Source organism: Tympanuchus pallidicinctus, unplaced genomic scaffold (genome assembly GCF_026119805.1).
Source record: "Tympanuchus pallidicinctus isolate F22 unplaced genomic scaffold, pur_lepc_1.0 scaffold12, whole genome shotgun sequence".
Classification (NCBI taxonomy): Eukaryota; Metazoa; Chordata; class Aves; order Galliformes; family Phasianidae; genus Tympanuchus; species Tympanuchus pallidicinctus.
Genome location: NW_026294637.1, coordinates 3,053,954 through 3,076,830, shown reverse-complemented (window position 1 = coordinate 3,076,830; position 22,877 = coordinate 3,053,954). Strand labels below are relative to the sequence as shown.

At 40.7% G+C, this 22,877-nt stretch overlaps 1 protein-coding gene across 3 annotated transcripts in view; it reads right to left on the bottom strand.

Annotated features, from left to right (window-relative positions):
• Window positions 1-22,877, bottom strand: part of CERS3 (ceramide synthase 3) — a 46,259-nt gene that overhangs the window by 3,361 nt on the left and 20,021 nt on the right. For 2 of the 3 annotated variants that reach the window (XM_052671802.1, XM_052671803.1), the window contains exons 5-10: window positions 20,794-20,851; window positions 19,897-19,947; window positions 18,519-18,611; window positions 18,174-18,302; window positions 16,499-16,605; window positions 14,947-15,103 (exon numbers count right to left, since the gene is read on the bottom strand). In XM_052671802.1, coding sequence (XP_052527762.1) covers window positions 14,947-15,103; window positions 16,499-16,605; window positions 18,174-18,302; window positions 18,519-18,611; window positions 19,897-19,947; window positions 20,794-20,851 — 595 coding nt within the window. Of the gene's footprint in view, window positions 1-235; window positions 359-14,946; window positions 15,104-16,498; window positions 16,606-18,173; window positions 18,303-18,518; window positions 18,612-19,896; window positions 19,948-20,793; window positions 20,852-22,877 lie in introns of all 3 variants that reach the window. The other variant, XR_008203706.1, reaches the window with a different exon arrangement.

Genomic DNA, 22,877 nt, shown 5'->3' with positions numbered 1-22,877 from the left:
CAAACAGCAATGCAGCATCTGCTGGACTCCCCACAAGTATTCTCATCTCCTTGAGCATTCTCCAGCTGCAGCAGAAAACACACGGGATGACAAGGGGAGGAGTGCTTTTGTGCTCAGTGCAAGTGGACTTGGAGTCAGTAATGTTCTTGAAATCATAGCTCATTTGGAGCACCTTGCTGTGGCCCGCAGAAGTTGATGGAACTCAAGAATGTGCTTAACTGGCAATCTGCTTTACCTTGAGTGGTAGCTGATATGACACTGACTCCTGTCTTCTATAGGAATGACCTGGTATTTCCAGCATGGAAGTGGAAGCTCAGGTAGGATTTACTTTCCAGGTTTAATACCGTCAGCGTGGTTGCTATCATAAAAGGCACAATGTGTAATAATTAAAAACAAATAAACATTACCATCCAGCACACTGGAAATCCTTGCATTTGAGACGATCTCTTATTTTGAAGAAGCAGGAATTGAATTTCTTTGTCGTCTGAGACGATCATTATGGAGCAAGTTTGTTTTTATCAGGGCAAGAGTTCTGAATCCTAATATGGATCAAGAATAAATGCTGCTAAATAGAATCTACGTTTTGTTTCCTTCAGTCACAACCCTGCTTCCTCACCTGACCCCTCTGAAACTTGCTTTGGAAGAGTCTGGCTGTTTTTGTTTACCTTGTTTAAGCAAGGGGAATGCAACAGAAGTCATGGCAGAGCAGAACTTGACATTTCTGTAGTTTCATCTGTAACTGCAAAACCAAATAAACCTGACGTTGCAAACTGTGTAGCATAGCATTATAAGCATATTAAGACATCAAAAATAAAGTTTGTGCCCTGACCTTCTAAGAACAAAGAAATATGTAGCATTTCTAGGATTCGGCCTTGCTTTAATACTAAGATGTTTTCTCTGACATTCTCACATCTAAGTTAGCGCTGTGTTTTCCAGCACAACACTGTGCTGCCTGTCCCTGAGCAACAGCAGATGAATATATCACCAGAAACACAAGAACTGGAAAACTGTAAATGCAACTGAAGCCATCAGTAATACTCAGTGCTTTGGTTTAATGGCACGAGCTGAATTTATTACACTTTACGTGGTTTGAGGTAACAAACAAAATGGATGTGCATATTTTATGTTCTGGATGACTAACCAATTTAATCTTTCTAAACGGATGAATGGTTTCAAGGTTTATGAGAAGCAACACTAATGCTATAAAGTCTGCAAGAGAGCCATTTGTAGTGAAGCCAAAGCTGCAAACTTTTATAATCTTTTTCCTTTTGTTTAACCCTTCCACCTGCTGCTCAGTCTGCCTCTTTTAGTTAAATGAACCATACATGCTAAGGTAGTTTTGGCTTCTTGCATTTCACTTCTGCTACAGTGTGCATCATTCAAGCCATTAGCACTGCATCTTATTACACAAACAGGAACGGATCTTCTAAGAGGATTCACCAAGGAAAAAGGCTTGAAATCAAGCTAGAGGTAAACTTAAAAGGCTATTTCCCAGCCTCTTGTAGGCAGAACAGCATTGGTCGAATCTCAGTCTAAGCTAACTTTGCAAGAGTGTCTCTCAATAAAGCATTCAGAAATCAGTTCCCTCTGACAAGCTTTGGTGCTGATCTCTTTCTACTACAGCTGCTAAGAATGCCGGGAGAAAGACACAGCAGTGCTGGAAGGCAGACAGCATTGCAGCTTCGTGCTCCCATGTGCTGCTGCTAACAACTGGTCCTGAAGCTCACTGGGCAGACACCATCCTTCTCTCCTGCTCTGCCTCACTGAGGCACCCGGCACCTCCATCCATGGGCACAGAGATACGCAGCCATGGCTTTGGATCTGCTACTCAGTAGCTAAAGTGAAAAGTGTTAAGAGCAAAGGGAAAAAAAAACTGTGCCAAACAGTATTAAAAAACAGGCAAAAAAAAAATACATATTGTAGCTACATGGATTGATCCTACAAACAGTGAGGAAGGCTTAGCAACGTGCCTTCTACGTTCTCAGAAGGGACGGGGCACTTAGTAGCAAATGCACTGTTAGCTCCATGCGGCGTAGTACAGCCCATCAAGTGGAGATCTCAACGTGTCAGCAGTTCCTAAAAGGACACACTGCAGAACAGACCCACTGAAGCATCACGGAGAAGAATCTGGTAACCTTGCACGCTTTTGTGGCACATTCAGATCCAAGCAGAGGAAGTTTCTGCAAGGAAGTTCAGCTACTACATTTTTTTCATCCAGCTTTCAACCTGGCCTCTCCCTGACAAAGGCACGTACTTTTTGGAGGCATTTGCAATAGCTTAATTTGGCACTATGAAGGCAAAGTCTCTGCTTTACAAATTCATGGTGCAGGCTTGGGAGTATCATGGGGGGAATGTTTGTTCGTCTCCATGTTCATCTGAACAGAAGAGAAGGATGATAAGAAGGCTTGCTGTGCCATAAGTCACGCACCACTGGGCAGGGACATGCTTTCAGCCTGAACTGGCTACAGCTAAAGCCATCAGGAATCCCTCAGTAACTTCTGACAAACTCTCTGAACGACATCAATCTCAGCACTGTAATACCTGCCACCAAAAGTCAACTCAGAGTGAAAACCCCTGCAGTACATGTGTACCTGGACAGAAACATTATTGAAAATACTAATAAATAAATAACTGGCAGTGGCTAAATCCTGAGCCTTTTACTCAATCATTTGCTTCTTGATGCAGAACTTGGCATGGAGGAACCCTGCCAGGTACATTGGTGTCCTCATTTTTTTCTGATTGTGTTAAAAAAAAAAAAAAAAAAAAAAAAAAAAGACATGCAGTGACTCTAGAAACCCTCTGACTCCCATTAACACCTAAAACAGTCATAATCCACAAGCAGTTACACTATTACAAGTGGTATTTCTTAGTGCAATTGGCAGACTTAAATCCTAGATTTCTATACCTTCAAAATGCCACAACGTTTCAACGTGTCCAGTAAATCTTGATTACAGCTTTTATTCCTAACGTTATCAGCACGTTCCAATGTTCAATGGCTCCACAGAAGATCCTGTATGTGAGTAGCACGTAAATCACAACACAAATGCCAGCTTCTCCCCTACAGCTCCACCCAGCAGCCAGATCTCCCCAGGCCAACATACTGTGCAGAGGCAGAGACCTCCATGAGGTCCAACAGCTGCCTTGCCCTGAGCTCATCCACACTGCTGTAACTGCACCTGTTTGAGGGCACCACTTTCTCACTCCACCAGCACAAGCCCAGCTGCCATCCATCCCTTCTGCAGCTAACAGACCTCACCCTGTAACACAGGCTGCCAGTCAGCTCGCTGCAAATTGATCTTAAGAACAGCCCTGTACCCGAGATCAGTTGGATCATATCCTTACACAGGCATATGCTAATGTGATTAAATGCTAATGTGATTAACGCGTGCCAGGACGGTCATCTTTCCTCCTTTTTATTGTTAAAATACAGATCACAGCAGACGGTTCTGATAAGCACCAAGCCCACAAGCAGCCCATTGGATCTTGTAAACAGCAGGAAGGGTCTCTCACAGAGGTGGTAGGGCTGCAGGAAATACATTTGGGCCTCTCAGGTTAAGGTAATTTACTTCCACGCAGCTGACTGGATTTCTTTGGCCAGGTACTGCCATATAAAAAGCAATTCACAGCTGACCCTGGGATCATGGTGTTCTCTGATTCAGTAAAATTTAGATTTGTGAATTTTCAAATATTTATTTTTCTCCTTCAGTCAGTATTTCCCAATTCTCAAATGTATGCTTTGTTAAAATCAGGGTGCCCTAATTCTCATACTTCAGGAATGGTTTCATTTAAACATCTACAGCCACACTGCCTACATCTTGACTTTTCAACGTAACCACAATAAATTCCACAGCACCTGCACGCATGGGAGCAGCCTGCACTACGGAGATGAAAGCTATCAGCAAGGTCAGCAACCACTGGCTCAAATCAAAGAGATAATAAACAAGAGAGATAATAAAAAGTGAGTCCAAATAGATAGAAGGGAGCTACTTTTCTAACAAATAATACCATAAAGTTGATGAATCTCTAAGATCAACACATTTAATTTGACTTCAGCTGACATGACTTAATAAGCCTTTACTTTCCTGTGGAGTCTAAGCAATATATATTTGGATTCATGCAAACTGCTCTAAATTTCCAGCCTGGAAGACTTTCTTGGCAAATATATTTCCCTTTTCAGCTTATACACACCAGGCAACATAAATAATGCTGATCTTCAGAGGCACTGTTGGACTCTGCTTTCTGCAGTTAGGTGATGAAGATGCAGAGCCTCTAGATTAATTGCAGTGGACATCTCACAGGCCAAACTCATCTTACTGAATCTCTCTCTCTTTTGGAACTCTCACTCCCCAGGTTTTCCACTTTGAGTTTTCAGAAGGAACTCAAAGACGTGTGAAAAACAAATGAAACATTGCATTAATTTCACACGTATTGAAGAAAGCAGCCTCATAAAGCAACACATTACTGTTAGAGAACATGCCCAGGATTTTGATGGAAGGAGTAAATTTAACTTGGAAAGTGTCACTTGCCTTGTCACTCAGCAAAGCACACCTGTGACTGGAGCTGTAATACCTCAGCTGATCAGAAGACACAAATCATTGCTTACAGTTAATCAGGTACTCTGTGGTTTCAATGAAGTCTGCTGGCTGTGTTACTGAAATCCACTAACTAAACCTTGCACTCAAGTGCATGCGACTTTACGATAATGTCAAAAGCCCAGGAGGTACTGAATGAGTCATAATGTCCCACTGCTTTTTGAATTATTCCAATTTTAAATCCACAGTTGGCAAAGAAACAAAGAACAATATAATAGGCATTTGATGCCGTTCTGTATAGTGAACTTTTTTTTACCCTAGCACAGAATTTGTATTAAGCCAAGGAGTTCAGCGTTCTGAACCTTTATCAGAACATGCACTTTTATTCCTTGCAAATGGTTCTTTGGCTACAGGACAGACGATCAGACACTCACACTGTTCTCACTTAGAGGTGTGATGCTGCACTGAAGATGAATGCTTTGAAACAACACAGCTGCTGAAAAACACTCTTACAGAGCCTCACAGCACTACGAAGGTAACCTGAAGCTATGAAGAATGCTCCTCTCTCCTATCCAATGTGTCCATCAGGAGCTCATTTCTTTTTGCTGTGAGGTGTTCCAGTCCTTGTGTGATGTACCTCAACGTTGGCCCCACACTTAAAAATTACTAATCTGATTTTCAAGTCACATACCTGATACGAAATGTCTTTTGCATTCACAGCAGCATGCATGATAGATAAAATCATTGCAGTACAATATTTCTAAGCACTCTAACATTGAGTATGGATGCACAATTCTTCAAGCAGTACCTAATGAACAAAGTTCCTCACATAGCATTAGAAGTCCTGAGATTTGTGTTTTTAAGTCACCAGGAGAAGGGCTTATTTCACAGGTGTTCAGCATCCTGACTGTTGGGTATTGCTCAGTGCACCATCCAGGACCACCCTGGTACCAACAAAAAGGGAAACAGATCAGATCTCTCCAGAGGAAGACCTGCTCCACCACCGTGCTGCCTGCAACACTGGACACAGTGAATTGCACCCTCTTTTCCTCCACGTTTACAGTGGGACCCTTTCACTTGAGCAAGCATAGCTTTTACATGGCCAAAATTAGGCAGGACAAATCCCACTCTCGTATGCTTCAGATCCTCCTGCATCACCCCCTGATGAGAGCAGTACACTGACCAGGTTTGTTGGTGTATTTTCTGATGATCTGAATTCAGCTGCATGCTGTGCCTGGTCAAAAGTCATTAATTGTTCAGGAGTCAAGACTGCTCCTTTTAAGATTTCCTGCCTTCTTTGCTACAAGGATTCTTAAGGATTATGGAGCATTTGCAGATCTACCTAGGGAAACGTTTACTTTAAATCCAAGATACGGCAATTTTATTTCTGAATTGATATTAATCTATCATTAACTAGCTTTATTTCAAGTGCACTTATAAAAATAAAAATTGATTCAGCAGATTGCAGTACTATACACCCCTCTGAGAAAGTCTGAGAATTATTAATCTAATAAGAAAGTCTCAATTCAAACCTCCCCAACATATGTTAAAAATAGCAAATGAAAGCATGAAAAGCTCTGTAGAAGACCCAGGATTTGTTCTGTGAATTGATTTCTGGCAACTGGAAAAATAAATACATATGCACACTATTATATATATAGTTTTAATATAGGAGCACTTATATAAAACTAGCAACAAATGGAAATTTCATAAATATTCTCTAAAATTAAAAGATATGAGCAGTTAATAAGAGATGCCAGAAAAGCTGTCAGCAAATGCCCTTCTGTGAATGCTAAGGCAAACCCGTGAATTATAAAGCAGAAGTTTTACTGTTTGTCATTTATCTGAATTAGAAGCCTTCACATAAAAAAAAAAAAAAAAAAAAAAAAAGGAGTGTCATTTAAGACACAGATTTACTACAAGTAGAGCTGTCTCATGTCAGACTGACATGCAGAGAGGGCTGATGGTGGTTGTTCAGCCAGATCCATTGCTGGTAAAAACTTACACAATCCCACAGACTTCAAGTAGAGCTGCTCATTTATACCAGCTGAGAACCTGGCCCCGTCTCAACACTGCAGACTTCTGTGCTTCTGCTGAGCTGGCCAGGGCAGGAAGCTTTGCTTTCAGCATTACATACAAGTTTCGATTTTCGTAGAGGCAGTGGTCATCTGCATCTCCTACTGAAGTAAAACTCAGAGATTTGGAAACAATAAACTAGCTAAAAGATTTTTACACAGCACATTGGGTACCAGCACAGCCTTGTTCATGGCACAGCTGATAGAAACACAGGCAGCATCCACACACCTGATTTGTTGAGATATGGCCAGAGGACCAAGTCTGCTCCTGCAGAGCCTTATTATGTGTGCACAGTGGAAGAGTACTCTGTCCTAACACTCCCCTCCCAATGTAGGTTTACAAGCCCATCAACTGTAATCAAATGCATGGAAATTCTTTTCCTCAGTTTCTCATTACTTCATTCCTCCATAATGGTGTTAACAGTCCTTAACGTGCATTTTCTACACTTGATTTTTACGTAATATACAAATGAAAGGTGGTGTGGAATAAGAGGCATTCTAAACAGGGCCAGCCTAAAGAAAAATAAAATCCAGAGAACATGTTTGCTGTTTTGGAGTGCAAGTCGCACATTTCAGTCTAGAGTACAACAAGCCTCCCTGGAAGTCACCCTTCAGCTGCTGATCCCGTTTCATAATCTGGAGTCAAAAGCAGAAACTTAACCAGCAATCTGCCTCCTAACTGACAGAGCCAAAGGGAAGGCCAAGGGAGCAGTGCTGCTCTTGGACCAGCTCGTGACAGCTGTGAAATGAAGAACCAGTGGGTTTTCCTCTTTCACTCCCTGCCAGCTTGCTTACTTTGACAACAACTGAATTCAGTCTTGATTTCAGTTCTCCAGCAAAGATAGGAATCCAGAGCTCCCCTTTTTGCCTACCATCATGAATACCAGCCAGCAAACATCCTACTCCTTTTGCTTTCTCCTGCCTGCCTCTCAGCCCTCCTCCCCAGACGAATTTGGCAGCATCAAATGAGACATGTAGCCAGGCTTTGGGCTTAACTGGAATGCAGTAACAGAATGGGAAACACACAGATGACAGAAAGTCATAACAGGAAACCATTTCCCTGTTCAAGGGCTTGAGCCTTCATGCTGCTGACCTGGCTGGCCAGCTCCCATCTCCAGGCTATTAAAAAACCTCACATCTCAGAAGCAGTAATTTGAATCAACTGGGAAGATTCCCAGATAGAGTGATCTTCGTCTCTGAGGAAAAGCTTCCATTTGTCCTGCTTAGATCCCCTCATAAGCCATCCTCATAGGAAAAACTGCTATAAACGTTTATCCATAGAGAACCAAGAAATTCAACTTCTCCACAATCCATTTTCCTTTACAAGGGGGGAAAAGGCAGCTCCTATCAATCCAGTTCCATCTGACTCGAGTCTATGCTAACCTTCACTAGGAGGACTCAAACTCTGACACCCAACAGGTACCAGCCCTTCCCAGTCTAGAAGGTAACCACAAAACCTCCCTGTAAGCTTTTCAGCAGCTTCTCAACCCCAAGCTGTCCATGAAATTGCAGTTTACAAGATTATCATTATCCTCTCCAGTAAGTTACTGCTTTTAGGAGAACTGCTTGGAATAAGGCAAGAACATTTCTCTGGTCTGCTCTGTGAACACACTGGCTGCCACAGGCATGGTATGGGCTTAACAAAGCTCAGACAAAAAGGAAAGAGAACAGAACTTGAGCACCTATAGTTAAGGGAACTAAACCCTGCCCCCTGATAAACTCCTGTAGAATCACATTTTACTGAAATGAATGACTTCTTCCTGTGTTAATTCCCATTAAATTTCATTTTATATATACATACACACATTTATATATGTATACATATATTAAAAATGAGATGATGCCCTGAAAACAGTTTTCCACTGCTAAAAAAAAAAAAACCTCACAATCTGACTTCTTAGAGTTGGGTCAAGTGCAGTGCACGCCAAAACTCAATATACATTTCATTTCATACTTCATTTTCACATCCCAGTAATTGCATGGTGCACAAAAGGCTGCATACGATTAGGGTCACACTGTGACCTTTTGCAGATGAAGTTAGAAGTTGTGGTTTATGAGCTGGGAGCAGTCAGGCTGAGTTCACCCTCGGTGCCTCCCCTGCACACCAAAGAGCACACAGCTCAAGCACATGAATGCTGGTTCCAATTTTATTTGCCACAAAAGAGATTTAAAATGTAACCTCTTCAAAGGCCGTTCTACTTTCATGTTACATAGGGCTCTCTTCCCCCCATGGTTTTAAAAATAAGATTTCTGTTTAGGATGAAATATCACAGGTTATTGCACAGCCTCCACAAGAAGGTCTGTGCCGCCGCAGCTGTCAGAGCAGCACAGTGCTGGTGGCTAACAAAGGCAAACCCACAGATCTCAACCACTGCAGATCCACGGTCTAATTGTGAAGGATATAGCCCTGATTCCAAAGGTAACTAAGGAAAACAAAGCGAGTGCCATTTGGTGCTTAAAGTTGTTATACAGAAGTCTCAGCTTCCATGGAAAAATGTTTAAGGTCCTGCAAACAAAAGAACTGGAAAAATCATTGCTTTAAGTACATGTGCTGAGGGCCTATGTGTAATGAACATGAAAGCTGTCACCTGAATTCAGAACTCAAATTTCATGCCGTCAGGTCCCACACGGTTACGAAATGTATTTAAGATTCAAGTGAATTATTAAAAATAGAAGTTCTACTTGATCAAACACACAAACAGAGGAATAAACAATAAGAGACTCCTGGACAGGGCCCAGGGCAGGAAAGTTCTGCAGCAGCTGAGGTGAGGCTGAACAGCCTCAGCCTAAATGCAGTCATGTGGCCTCTGGGAACTGTAGAACTTAATTTGAAAACAAAGGGTTACAGCAAGTCTCTAAAGAGGTAAATTCACAACAAATAAGGCAGAACACAACACAGGGCAGCACACGTGCAGGCGTAAAGAAGCATTACTCTTCAATATAGGCAGTGGGGCATGTTTTACAGGAGCAGTTACGTCTGCATCCCAAGGGATTCTCAGGCCTTGTCTGTGTATTACAATTAAAACACATGAAGTATTTGAGTCCATGGACACCCTTTTAGGAATACAGCATTACTGGTATACATCATTTTGATGCAGAAAAGGAGTCCTGACTTCAGGAATCATGGCAAGGGCTGTGCTGGCACCCCGCTATCAGTGCATGAGAAAGAAGGAAAGAAAGTTAACTTGAACTGGCAGAATTATCTCAGTACAAGAACAGCCTTCAGACAGCACAAAGTTAAAGAACGAGTGCTGGCAGCAGCAGCAGAACCACAACAAGTATTTCACAGCTCTTATGACAGCACCAAAATAGTATTTTCTTATCGTTTTCAGCTATCTTAGACTGCCATGCACCATTCTTCAAACATTAACACTCACAGTTCCCTTGGGAAGTTGGACTGAGTAAGAAATGAATACATCATGGACAAGAATATGTCCAACCAAAAAGCCTTAAAAACCCTTTGTAATGATTGCAAAACAAAGGAATACTGAAGTTTTTCTTTGAGAAAGCAACAAGTCCATAAAAACCTGGTCTACAGCAGTGCAGGATCTCATGGGTCTTTTCTTCTTTAGAAAGAAGAACAAACCAAAGCTGAATTATTAAGAAGCTCTTTGCCTTAATTTAGGACAGTCTAACAACAACGAAAGAGTAAGAAAATACCTTGCTGGTAACATTGCAGTCTGTAAAAAGCCTACTGTTACCTTTTGCCATTGATGGACTTTGCATCAGCCCCGAAGCATCTGAGTCATGCAGACACCATGCCCACTTCCTACAACTTACACATATTTTCAAGATTTAAAACACCGTAGTCTCAAAACCTTAAACTCAATTTGTAATGGTTTTAACATATATTTTACGTCTTAATTTGCCATAATAATGTGGCTATAAGCTGCTGTCACTCGCTCCCTTTTTCTGACCTTGGAAATAAAACGTTTAATCTCCATGGGATTTTCCTGGCGAGATATTTTAAATCAGTGCACATGTACATACTTCTCTATATGTTTTTTCAATTTTCCTAAAATATTCTCATATGTGCAGACATGATGACTAGACATGTTTCAGTGGTTCGTGAAACCTGATACAAGTGGGTAATTTAACCATGTAATTGAACAATATTACAGAAACACACAGAGTTTCCTAGCAACAAAAGGCCTTGGACACCAAGATGGCAGCCAGCATTGCGATTGCCTGACCTAACTTGAAACGAAACCACACTGAAAAACGGCTTCTTTCTCCCACTGCAGAACTGATCTAAGATAAATGGCTGCAGGTCTTACCTCGAACGGCTTTCGTGCCTATGTCTCTCTTATAAATGGGCTCATAAAATGTTCTACCATAATATGAACCCAAATGTCCTTTAACGTATTATTGTTACTTTTTTTGTTGTTTTCCAGTGTAAGAACAACCTTTGATTTGAAAAATTCAATTCTCATGTTCCCTCAGGTTTAACTCCATAGAAACAAAGAGCTTCCTAACGCAAAGTCGCTGAGCACAGCTTAGTTTGCCACCATGGATTTCCCACTTGCTAGGGCATTCCTGGGCAATGAGGTTCAGAGCAGTGCTGTTCTGCACCACCAGCTCAGCTGCTGCTGACTGCCGTGCCTGAGTCAGCAGGACACAGAGGGGCAGAACCCTGCACCCATCTTTCCTTTTTTCTCATGTTCATTCATCTCTGGCTGCGGTGTTTACAAGGAGGAACATCGCAGGACTTCTAGCCAAGTTCTTCTATGTGAAACAAGTCAGCTGAGTAGTTATCCCAGAGAGATGGAGATTGTCCCCTTTATCAGGGCAGAGGAGGTGGCAGCTGAGATTAAGAGCTTCTGTCAATCCAGATTCACGTGCGACCCAAGCAGGTCCTCTAACCTGTGCTTTGACAGCAGACAACAGCACTGTCCATTCAAAGCAAATGCACTGCAGACTGCTGACTTTCAGACAGGCTGCTGACGTGGGCCAGGATGCCACCAGGAGACACCTGCCCCTTGGAAGGATGCCAGGCCACGTAAACTGCTGCACTGCAGTGCTGGTCACTGCTGAGCGCGTGAACGAGGGGCGGCTCAAAGCATGGAGGACACTGATAAAATCCTGACTCCCTTGGTGTGCTCTGAGCTTCTTTGAGGCTCCCACAGCTATACATCAGTCCCTATCCCCACTTACAACATGACTTCATTTTTCCACCTAAAGTAGCTAACTTGCTTCGTGAAAAACATTAAGAATTGCCTATCTTCTGAATGGGCTCAGAAGTCTTGGGCAGAGAAACAAAACCCTCCTAACACAAGTATAATGGTTTGCTGCTATTTCACTAAAATAGCAACAGCTATTTGCGTGGAGTACGCCTGTGACAAATGCGTTGGTATAAAAATGCAGCCTTACAAACACCATTCTTTTCCAAGTTGTCTTTACAGTTTTGGAGGCACTGCCTGCTTTCACAGCCAAGTTTGCCACCGCTATGGAAAACAGGCTGCACATGCAAGCCAGCTGAAGTCATGCAGACTGAAAAGGGCTAGGCCTGCTGCTGCTGCCACTGTAAAAATGTTATTTGGAAACCATCTTCTCAGAGAGCTGTATAAGGAATGAAAAATCCATGGTAGAAATGCCGGCTTGGTGCTTTTCCATTTTTTTGCAATGACTAATACAAAAACTGTCTTCTCTCAAAATAAAGCATTTCTGCCCCTTACAAAGGCATATAAGCATGCATGGCAGGATGGCCTTATATAGGCTGCTCTAGTAACTTCTCCTTAACCATGGTATCCAAAGACTTTTTGCAGTGCACTCACAAAACCTCAATCAGCATGGATGAAATACTATGCCAAAGCCCTTCTCTTCCTCGGCTGCAAAGCAGAGGAAGCTCCCCTGTTTTTATTACAAGAGCTGTGTGAGAAGGCTCACCCTTATTTCAGGCTCAGCATACAAAGAATGCTGTATATGGAACACAAACCACTTCTAATTTCATGTTATTTCAGGTTATCAATCCACTTACTCCTAAGTTTGACTTCTCAGAAATGCTTTGAAAATGTTACCAAACATCTACAATTTAACATGGATTCACATGGAATTTGTTTTCTGTTTCTTTCTGTACTGTTTCAGCCACACTGCTTTCATTAGCAAATTCTCCAGTAGCCTCATGTGCACTTCTTGTGGGACTACCATACCCATACTTTTCACAACCAGTACAAACTTCTCTATTCTGCAAACATCCTCAGTTCTAATGGCTAAACATTTCTTATCCTTTTTCCTCTCTACCTTCCTTCTTTAGATGTTTATTTCTCAACAAAACTGTGTTTTTAGAGATTATGATATTGAAGACAGTATTAAAGGCAGACAGGATGTGTTGGTCAATGTGGCTAGTTTTGTCAAATCCTAACAGGTATTCCGACAAAAGTCAGAATAATGTCAAAATTCTGCCAAACTACAGTGAAATATGAAGGACAAACTGCAGCTCAGTGCAGAGACAAGGTCACAGTCAAAAAAGAAATGACAAGTAAAACACTAACACTCCATGAGCCTGACCATAAATAACTACGGAAACAAAACATGTTTTAAAAGCAGAACCAAGCAAGATGTTCCTTGTACAGATTTTTCCTTGACGTTCACTGGTTTGCTCTCTAACAAGGGTAGAGCTTGTAAGTGCCATGTTCTTCTAGGAAAGACAGTGGGTCTCCTTAATATCCAATTATTTGCATAAGACTTGTATGAATCTAGGAATGCCCTCAGATGAGGCTGAGATTGGCCAGTGGGATCAAGCAGAAATTTAACTTGATTGCCTGAGCTTTCTTGAGAAGCCAATTTTAAATAAAGTACAAATAAAAAAAATGAGCAACAACAAAATCATCCTTCAAAAGTATCCAGTCAAGAAACTTCTCATCCAGACTCTTGTCAAAATCATCAAAATTCAGTGGAAGGCAAAACAAAAAGCAGTCCCAGCTACCACCAATTGAGGAATAAAAAAGCACCATCTGGCATACTGCAAAGCTCAACCACTGGGAACAATCATAATGGATTACCAGGCCTACCTGCACTGAATTGGTCACTGCATTTCATCACTTAGTCAGGCCTCTTCAAAGCAAGACCAAACCTAAAATACCATGATCTACAATTTGCACTTCACAGTTGTGTCTTACAAATAGATCAGCAGAAAAGCTAAAGAAAAAACTCAAAGGACTTTCCCTTTCAAAAAGGCTGTTTAAAACAACTAGTTTTTTTTTTTAAGGGGTATCTTATCAATTTGGTTGAAATTAATAAACAAATTAAGGGTATGGAAGTACTCAGACAACAGAATAAGCTTGGACTGAGAATGAAGATATTCAGCTCTTTTTCGTTTCTGGTGATAGCCAGAGTAATTGGCTGTTATTTTAGAATTTCATCCAGTACTATTAAAATCAGCAGCAGTCTTTCCATCAACTTCAAAGAGGCTTGGGTTAGGATGTTATTGAAATGATAGGGTCCGTGCCCGGGCAGCAAAATTGTGTATAATTGCATTTGTGCAGAGTTCACCACTAGTTATTTCCAGAAAGTAAAATACGGGATAGTTTCAGTTACTGGTGAAATGATGAATAATGTGGGTAGAAAGGAATATCCCTATTTGTTTAAGATGCTTCACAACATTAGCTGATTCAGATAAAAGTAGACTTAGCTCAGTAATGTTTTTAGTCTTGATAATCACAAGATTACTCTGCTGAATATGCTGAGGCTTCCTCAGCAAAATTAAGTCTCTTTGAAAAGCCATTTTGAAAATAAAAAACCTTTGAGCTTGATCTATTTGTATGCCATGGCTGAATAGGACTGTAGTTCATTATGTCATAATATAACATTGGATCAGTTTTGTATGGATTTTTAAGCCCAAAAACAGTGTTTAAGTATCACCAAGCTCAGATTTAGAGAAGCCTGAAGCACTTTAACCATGAGTTTTCTGTTGGATATAAAGATCTCAGCACTCACCTTTAATTCTTTTTACTGTTCTTATAAAGTCCAGGGAGAAAAAAAAAAAAAAAAAAATTACTTCCACTTTGAAAACAGGAATTAAAAGAGTTCTACACCATTTTTGGGCTCCAGATTTTGGTAGAGTTCACTTATTGACCATCAGAACAAAATATCAGACACAGGCCAAAAAAAACAAAACCAAAAAAAACTGCACCTGAAGTTTCCATATTCTGATCTGTGACCTTAAATGTGAACTTGAAAGGCAGAAAGCACATCTCAACATCTCTATACTTAGTAGATCCCTAACAAGAACGCTGACATGGAAATTCAGGAAGACAGTAAGAAATGTCAAGTAAATCTATTGAAGGTGCTAATGTAAGTTTGATATTTCACATATCTTTCTGTGAGGCAACATTGCTTACCTTTAAGAAAATGAACCTTTTCAAAATCTTGAAGATCAAGTAACCCCAATATAAATGTAAGCCTTGAAGGGTCAATAGCAGCCCATTGAATAAGAAATATGCTATGACTGGAGTGGTGGAGTAGAATGTAGGTTGATACAACGTGGCACGCAGAATCCTGAGAAAACAAAGGTCACTGTTATGATGCAGGGCTCCGTTTTTATGCTTTTTAAAGCAATTTCTACTTTCACATTCCAAACTGATTAACTCTTCCCATAAAAATATTAAAAAGCTCTGCAAAGATGACAGATGAATTAACAAGCTGTGCCTTACCTATATTACGTATCTCTACCTAAATGCAGACTTTACAAGATAAGAAACTTGAGTCTTGCATGAAAGTATTCTAAATAGAGATAGAAATATATTTTTTAATCTTGGGCTCTGTGTGGTCTAGATAACATGCAGCACAGAGCTAGACTGTGCCGTTTTTCATTCAAATTCTCCCTAATCTAAAATCCACATTCAGAGAAAATCCTGCAGGTTTTGCAACAGGGCTCTTTGTTAATTAACACGTGTTTTGTCCATCTTGAGGTTTCAATTCTTCCATATTATTTTGGGCTTTTCAAGTCCTTTTAATCTCATCATGTTTTGCTTCCAAGCTCAAGAACAAGAAGCTCAGTGAAGCAAAATGATTGGAGATCACTTGTGCAGTTAATCAAAAAATAACAAGAAAGCAGAAACGCTGATGTCTTTTTAAAAAAGAATACTACAGGAAATTAAAACCTTGTGCTGATCAGTGTTCAGAACTACTAATTTAACCAGCTTGCGTCTCTGAGGGTTTGTCCACATGCAGGGAGGGGTATGAAAGTAATCCAGAGCGAATCAGTGAAACCCTGGATGTGAAACACATTAAACATTTTTTAAAAGCTAAAGATGTTAAGCATTAAGCACACTAAGCACACGTGTGGATACTCCAAAGCAGATTAAATCATAGAACTCCAAATTCATGTGAGAATTCAGCAAGTTATGATTCACGTGCACTGACTTTGTAAATTCATGGGTTCACCTTAACTTTTGAGTGCTTCCAATGTAGGGGAGTGATGCAACGTACCTCCCAAGAACTGGGAACTGAAAAGAAGACACTAGAAGAAAAAGTAACTGCACTTATAGGGGACAGACTGTCCTCTGACTTTGCAGCTCCAGCGGGAGAATAGGAATGAAAGACAGTAGCATCTCTTTGTGAAGTAGCTCACCCCCCTCAAAGACACAGGACCTCATAGCATTTAACTACTAACTATGAAATGAAGTTAAATAATAGATTTAACCCTTTGAGTTGCATGTTTTCAAGTGCCTGATTTTTTTTAATTTTTTTTTTTTTTTACTAAACTATATGTATTTTTACTAAAATGCTAAATAAAATTATGGGCACTGAAGTAAACAATAATGAAGAAGCCCAGCTTCTTCGCTTCAAGGTACAACCTACTGCTCTTCTTTACCCATCACAACCACTACTAACCTCTCAATGGAAACAAGGATGAAATAAAAGGTCATGACTATGTTAAATATTGCTTACCAGAAGGGGAACAGGATGATTCTTGTGATGAAGAATGCGATAGAAAAGATGAAAAAAAGCATATTGCAGGTTTTCTCCCAGCGAGCATAATTAAACATTTTGGCTGCCTGTATTGAACATGAAACAAAGGTATTACAAATATTCCCTGAAATAAGTTCACTTCTGCATTTAATAAACAAGAACTTATCTTTCCCTAAGCAGGAAGGTTTCCTCCCTGTTTGACATACAGAGCAATCAGTTTACTAATACCTAATAAAGCAGCAACAAAACAGATTCTTGTTTATATTTCTCCTTTAATATTAAAAGAAAGGATTTGGTATAAAAAGCTGAAGAAACAGTTCTGAGATGTGAAAGTAGATGCATCACGAAAACATGAAGTGCTCTTGAAAGTAGAAGTTCATCCCTCACTACTGCACCAGTTTCAAAGCAAAGCTGCTGGCCTTATCTACACACTCAGGAGCAGCAGTGACCCTTTGTACCAGCATTCTGGTGGATGCATTCTGTCTCTTACCCTCCTCTTTGAGGGCTGGAAGTCCTAGCTTCAGTTTTTATTTCACTAGTTAAGATCATAATTTCTGCTTCTCCCCTAGCTGAAACGTGCAACTCCCCATGTTTCATTGAGGAATCACCCTGGGCACTGTCAAGCAAAACAGCTGATCTCAGGAGTGAACACAAGCTCCAAATGCCAAGCCTCAGTCTTACAGCTTAAACACTGTTTGAGAGTCAGACAACTTCAGTTTGCATCTGAGTGCTGTTATTCCAATTGTTGGTTCAACATTCTAAGGGCCTTGCAGTCAACTGAACAACAGTTAAGGATTAGAAGTAACCCAGCAAAAGCCTGCATTTAATTGGGACCAGCCCCAAATGTGTGACCCCCACAATTAGTTGCTCCTACACAACTAAAAGTGTATTAGGAGCAGAAATGAGTAGTGAGAGACAACAGCCTGCAGGAGAACACAGACACTACCACCAAAAAGGCTGTGAAACTATGTTCTGAATCCTGGTGTTATAAAACCGAAGTAATGCTGTTGAAGGAACCACAGAGTAAATTTGTCTTTTGAGAAACCCAGCAGCAGGTCTCCATCATTGCAGAACTGTGTGCAGAGAAATCCTAAAACATTTCTGAACATTGATATTTAGTCAAGAGAAGGAAAAACTTCACTTCTGCCAGTACCTGTGGTATCTCATTCAGAGTCAGCTTGAGTATCTCCAGCCAGAACTGAATGAGGCAGACATAGCCCTTGGGTCAACACAGGGGTGTGAATGCTGACAGAATTAAGACAGCGTGAAAAAGTAGCCAAGCTTTTAGCTGCTAAATTTGCTTGAGAACTGCTATCGTGACAAGCTGTTCACAGGCTAGCCAACTTGGTCTAACTTTAACAATGAAACAAGAATAAGCCAGGGAGGCATTTCCAGTCCTTGTACTGTTTTGCAGAACTTCTCTTATGCTTTTTTCTCATAATGGATTCTGTAACAGAATATCACCTTAAATTATCAGGAAGTTTTTTTTTTTTTTTTAATCTTACAATTTATGACTGTAGAACCACATCTCTGTAGGGATAGGGAGGGAGCATATGAAACTGATGGCAAAGATTGAAACACCACTGAACATCACCTGGGTGATAACAAAAAAAAAGAAAAGAAAAAAATAATTAAAGAAGAAGGTCATCATTACCTCAAGCCAGAAATCTGCAGTATCATGCACAAACATCACCAGTGTTCCAATACGCAAGTAATTGCCACACCAAGAGCAACTCATCAACCCAATGGCTGCAAAGTGATGAACGACGTGAGCCAAAAAATCCTGTGAAAACAAAAAGTAGAGCCACGTAAGTGCAGCTCCGGAGGGTCTCTCTGTGGATGTGGATACTACATCACACACACAGAGGGACCCTGACAGCCAGAACAGGGAAGGGTGCAGGTGTGCCAGGGATAGGCTGATGCTGCCCTCATGTGGCTGCACCAAATCCAGTATCAGGACGGTGCTTTTATCAACTTCTTGTTTATCACGACCACTTGCCTTCCTTTTGGTATCAATCCCAAGTGTAAATAAGAGAGACCAGTAGAAACTAATCTCAGCCATGTAGTACCAATATTGAGATGGCAGCATAGTCTGTAAATAAAAGAGTAATTTTATTAAAAAAACAAAACCAGTTAACTTGGAGAAGAGCAAAAGTGAATGCCAAATTCTTTTTTTCCCCCCTCACTTTTTTTTGTGCTCCTCTGCTGAGTCCTGTCTAAAAAAAAAAAAAAAAAAAAAAAAAAAATTAAACTAAATCCATGTTCTGGGCTTCATTACGAAGAACGTTCTGGGAGCCAAATATTTTAACCTTTACTCAGACCAAACTCCAAGATTCTGTAGTTCCTTCCCAACCCCCAATTTTAGCGTGCTTTTTTCTGTGCTTTTGTCAGAGAACTCAATATAGAGTGCTTCTGCATTTAATTACAAACAACTGCAAATAAACAAAGCTCTCCATTTTGGCAAACAAACATTTTAGATATTCACACATCTTTGGGTCTAAAAAGTCATCTATTTACACTAAAATCCTAGGTATCCACATAGGGCACAAGAGAGCTAGGATGCTGAAAGAGCTTGGCTTCTCACTTGGTTAAATGTGTTTCCCAGGTGGCAGGGAGTGAGCTGGTTTATCAGGTCCCACAAGTAAAAGGAGCTGGGAAAACCCAGCTAGGAGGCAGGATTCTTTTTATTTTTGGCCCCTGGCTTGGAGTCAAGTAAGAAGGTGGCGATGTGATGTGCCACAGATTTACCAAAACAGGAAGGGAGCAGCATGCAAGAACCTCTAAAAGGAGGGCAAGGCAGCAGTTTGCTTGAAGCCATCTGTTAGGGGACCATGACTAAAATACTTCAGGAAGAAAGCAGAACCTTGTGACACTTGGAGGGGAAAAAGAAAAAAAAAAAAAAAAAAAAAAAAAAGAGTAACAAGCAGATTGTCAGAGCAGGGCATCACATTCTGCCAAACCACATCACTGCAGGGCTCCCCTCCACTTGTGCTGCTAAGCAACAGTGCCCAGCAGACACTTGGTGGAGGCTTGGTGCAGCCCTCTGCATACTGCTACTCCGCAGTGCCTCAGACCCAAAGCATCATCAGGACTGGTGCAAGCCAAAGATTCCACACTGAAGCCTCAAACACTGAGGGACTGCTGTAGACAACTGGTAGCCTGGAATGGGCCAGAGGGCTGCAGTGCAGCACAGGCACATTATGGTGAAGTCCTGAAGGAGTCAGCTGGAGGTACCAAAAAAGTGGCAGAAGAGTTTGGTGCCACCCCTCTCTAGGTGATGCCTGCCGGGAGGGAGAAGCACCTCTGTAGATTATCCCTTCCAATGGGGAAATACCTGGAACACCCTGAGGCCAATGGACCAATGCCAAAAAGCTCACCTGAAATGGATAGCCAACCCACGTCTGCCATATGTCATACAACCAAGGCTTCTGGGGAAGACAGATGATTCAGACTGATCAGCTAAGCAATAAGTCATCATCTTAACTAAAAATCCTCAATACTTCAGCATTTTCTAATTGGAGCAGGCTAAGAAAGTATATTCTTGATAATTGTTCTCCAGCAATTTCTAAAGAGAGCTTAGATCTCAGGTTTATCATATTAGTTTCAGCTTTCTGGCTTCTTTTCAGGACACCTGAGACATTCCAGTTGATCATTTCATCATCCAAAGCAATGGGTGTGTTTTATCTCTGCAATTACTCAAGATTGTTGCTACAATTATTACATTTTGATGTATTTACCAGCCACACGCACTGGTTCATGATGATAAACTGTTTAGGGAGGAGAGCCAGATGAACATAGACACACTGAGAACTGTTCAATTGCTCAGGAGAAGCATTAATTATACCCCAGGCAGTGCTCACTATGAGCAGTCTCTCTGTTGCTGCTGAGTCAGAAGTTGGGAGTAACACAACAATAAACAGCCATAAAATGCACTACGACCCCAAAAAAAGCTGCCAGAAAAGTTGTACTGCTTCCTTTGAGAAAACATGGCCATGTGATGTATTTTTAGGTGTTAAGAAGGCACGTTGTAAACTTTCCTTAACAATGCTGGTTACTCATTATTTTATTTTACTGTTAATCATATAAGTTCATGAGTAAAAATTAAAGTCCCAATTAAAACTTCAGTGCAGCCTATTGCACAGATCATATACATTAAACTTCTGAACCCAACCAACCACCAAAATCAGTGTATGAGCTTCAATGGGTGCCATTAATATCTAGAGATCAGTCCCTGTTTTAAAATATAATATCAACTACTCACAAAGTATACTTACATCATACAGAAATATAAATCCAGCAATGGAGGATGCAAAATAGAATGAAAATCTCCAGCTGCAAGATTGAAATGAAAAAAACAAAACAAAACATTTTTGTTTTACAGACAGTATCAATTTTTTTTTCCATAGATTTTAGAAAGTCATTGTACATTACAGATAATTTACACATGAATGCACCCTCACACTTTACCTTCAGGGTTGCTAAGTATTAACATTCAAATATTTTGATTAATGGCTAAAAAAAAAGTGAGTTTACATTATATAACACAGATCCCTTGCTTGTAGATCATGGCAGTAGTTCTCCAGGCACAACATGATCAAGATAACAGTCATAGCAAATGTAATAAGTTCCCTACAAACGTAGGTTTGATTACCCTACTGTAATCAAACATACTCTATCTCTGCTCTAGAATATTCACATTGGACTGAACATCTCATAGCTCCCTACCACTAGAAAAAGTTTCAGCTACAGAACATGTACTTCCCAATCTGATCAAATGCTGTCAACACTGTCAAAGTCAGCAGTGACTTGCTTCAATTGCTGAGTAGATTGTCTGATTTTGTTGTTGTTAAAAGAGCAACAAAACACTGGTTGCTGAAAACAGGGGAGCCCTATAGAACTTAACAACAGCTACCAGGTAAGTTTGTATTTACCTCACAGATCTGAATTAGCCATAAACCTCAACCCCTGACTAGCATTTAAGTTTGGTGTAAGGTTTTTGTGGTTTAAATCCATCAAAGAACATAAAACTTTCAGATTTTCATCACTGATCTGGTAAGTCAGCAAAGGGGTAAAAAGCTCCTGCGTATCCTAGTGAACCGAAACTGTGTTGTTATGTGTGTCAGAACAGGATGCTGTGATTTGGAGCCAGCAGTCAGTGTTGTAACCAATCTGGAACCTGTGTGGGAGGTACTGTCCCTGGGACTGGGTGTGGCTAGAGAGACTCAGTAGGAGCGTTCCCACTCCCACCTCTACAGGTGATGGAAAACTTCTTCCTTTGCCCTCTTCTGCTCTGCAGGAACAAGCCTGACCTTTCCCTGAGCGTCTTCAAGATGAGCAGGAAAATGCTGCAGGACTTCACATGCTGGGAGAGGTCAAAATCACAGAGAAAGGCACACGACCCCAAACTTGGTGAGAACATTGTCTAGAACAAGAGAACAAAGGAGAACAGCAGACAGCCTCCCAGAATAGTGAGTTGCTAAAAAGGAGAAAGAGCCTTGACAAGAACTCTGCTTTCATTGTTGGCACTAATGAATTGAGAGATAAATAAAAATGATGATTTTGGGGGTCTTTGGCAAATGGTAACAAAGTGTCATTTGAGAAACAACGAGCCTGGTAGAAGCAGCCTCTCTTCTGAGCCCTGCATTACCTGGAGGCTGTCCTAGGTGAAAGAACAACACGTTCAAAGACTGAGCCAATGTTTCAGAAGAAAAATAAAGAAAATGAGTACATGGAACAGTAGAGGCCAGCTAAGTCAATATGCATCATGCTTGCAGAAGTCAAAAAGCAATTATAGAAGTGCCAGAAGATAGGCTGGTGATAAATGATCACTGTACATTTCTACTTTTAAGCATCTTTCCTAAGATTATGAAGGGAAAAAACACTTTATAACACCCACTGCACAAAAAAAAAAAAAAAAAAAAGCAGAAATTAGGAAAGCAAATGGAAGGGGAAGGTGGAATTCATAAGTAATACCTCACTCAGAGTTAAAGGAGAGATACTGGGAAAAATACTGTGGCACATGACTGACTACACATGGGCTGATTCTGCTGTTATTTCTCCTCATATTTCCAGCAAGAGAGGTGTGAGGAGTCCAATAAACATGGAACAGATTCTGTGTTCAGTGTAATATGTACGAATGCTTCAGCAGCTTCCTGACTGCACCATTAGCCCCCAGCCCTACAACTATGTATATCCAAAGCACTTGGCAGTAAATACTCAGAGTGCTTCAGATTAACTCGTCATCTGAACAAGACTGCCAGATGAGCCCTACCTCACTTTGCATTCAGCCAAGCTTCTTTATGAATTTTGTTAACAAAGCCCCAAGTAAAATTCATCCAAATTCACAAAATTTTATGCA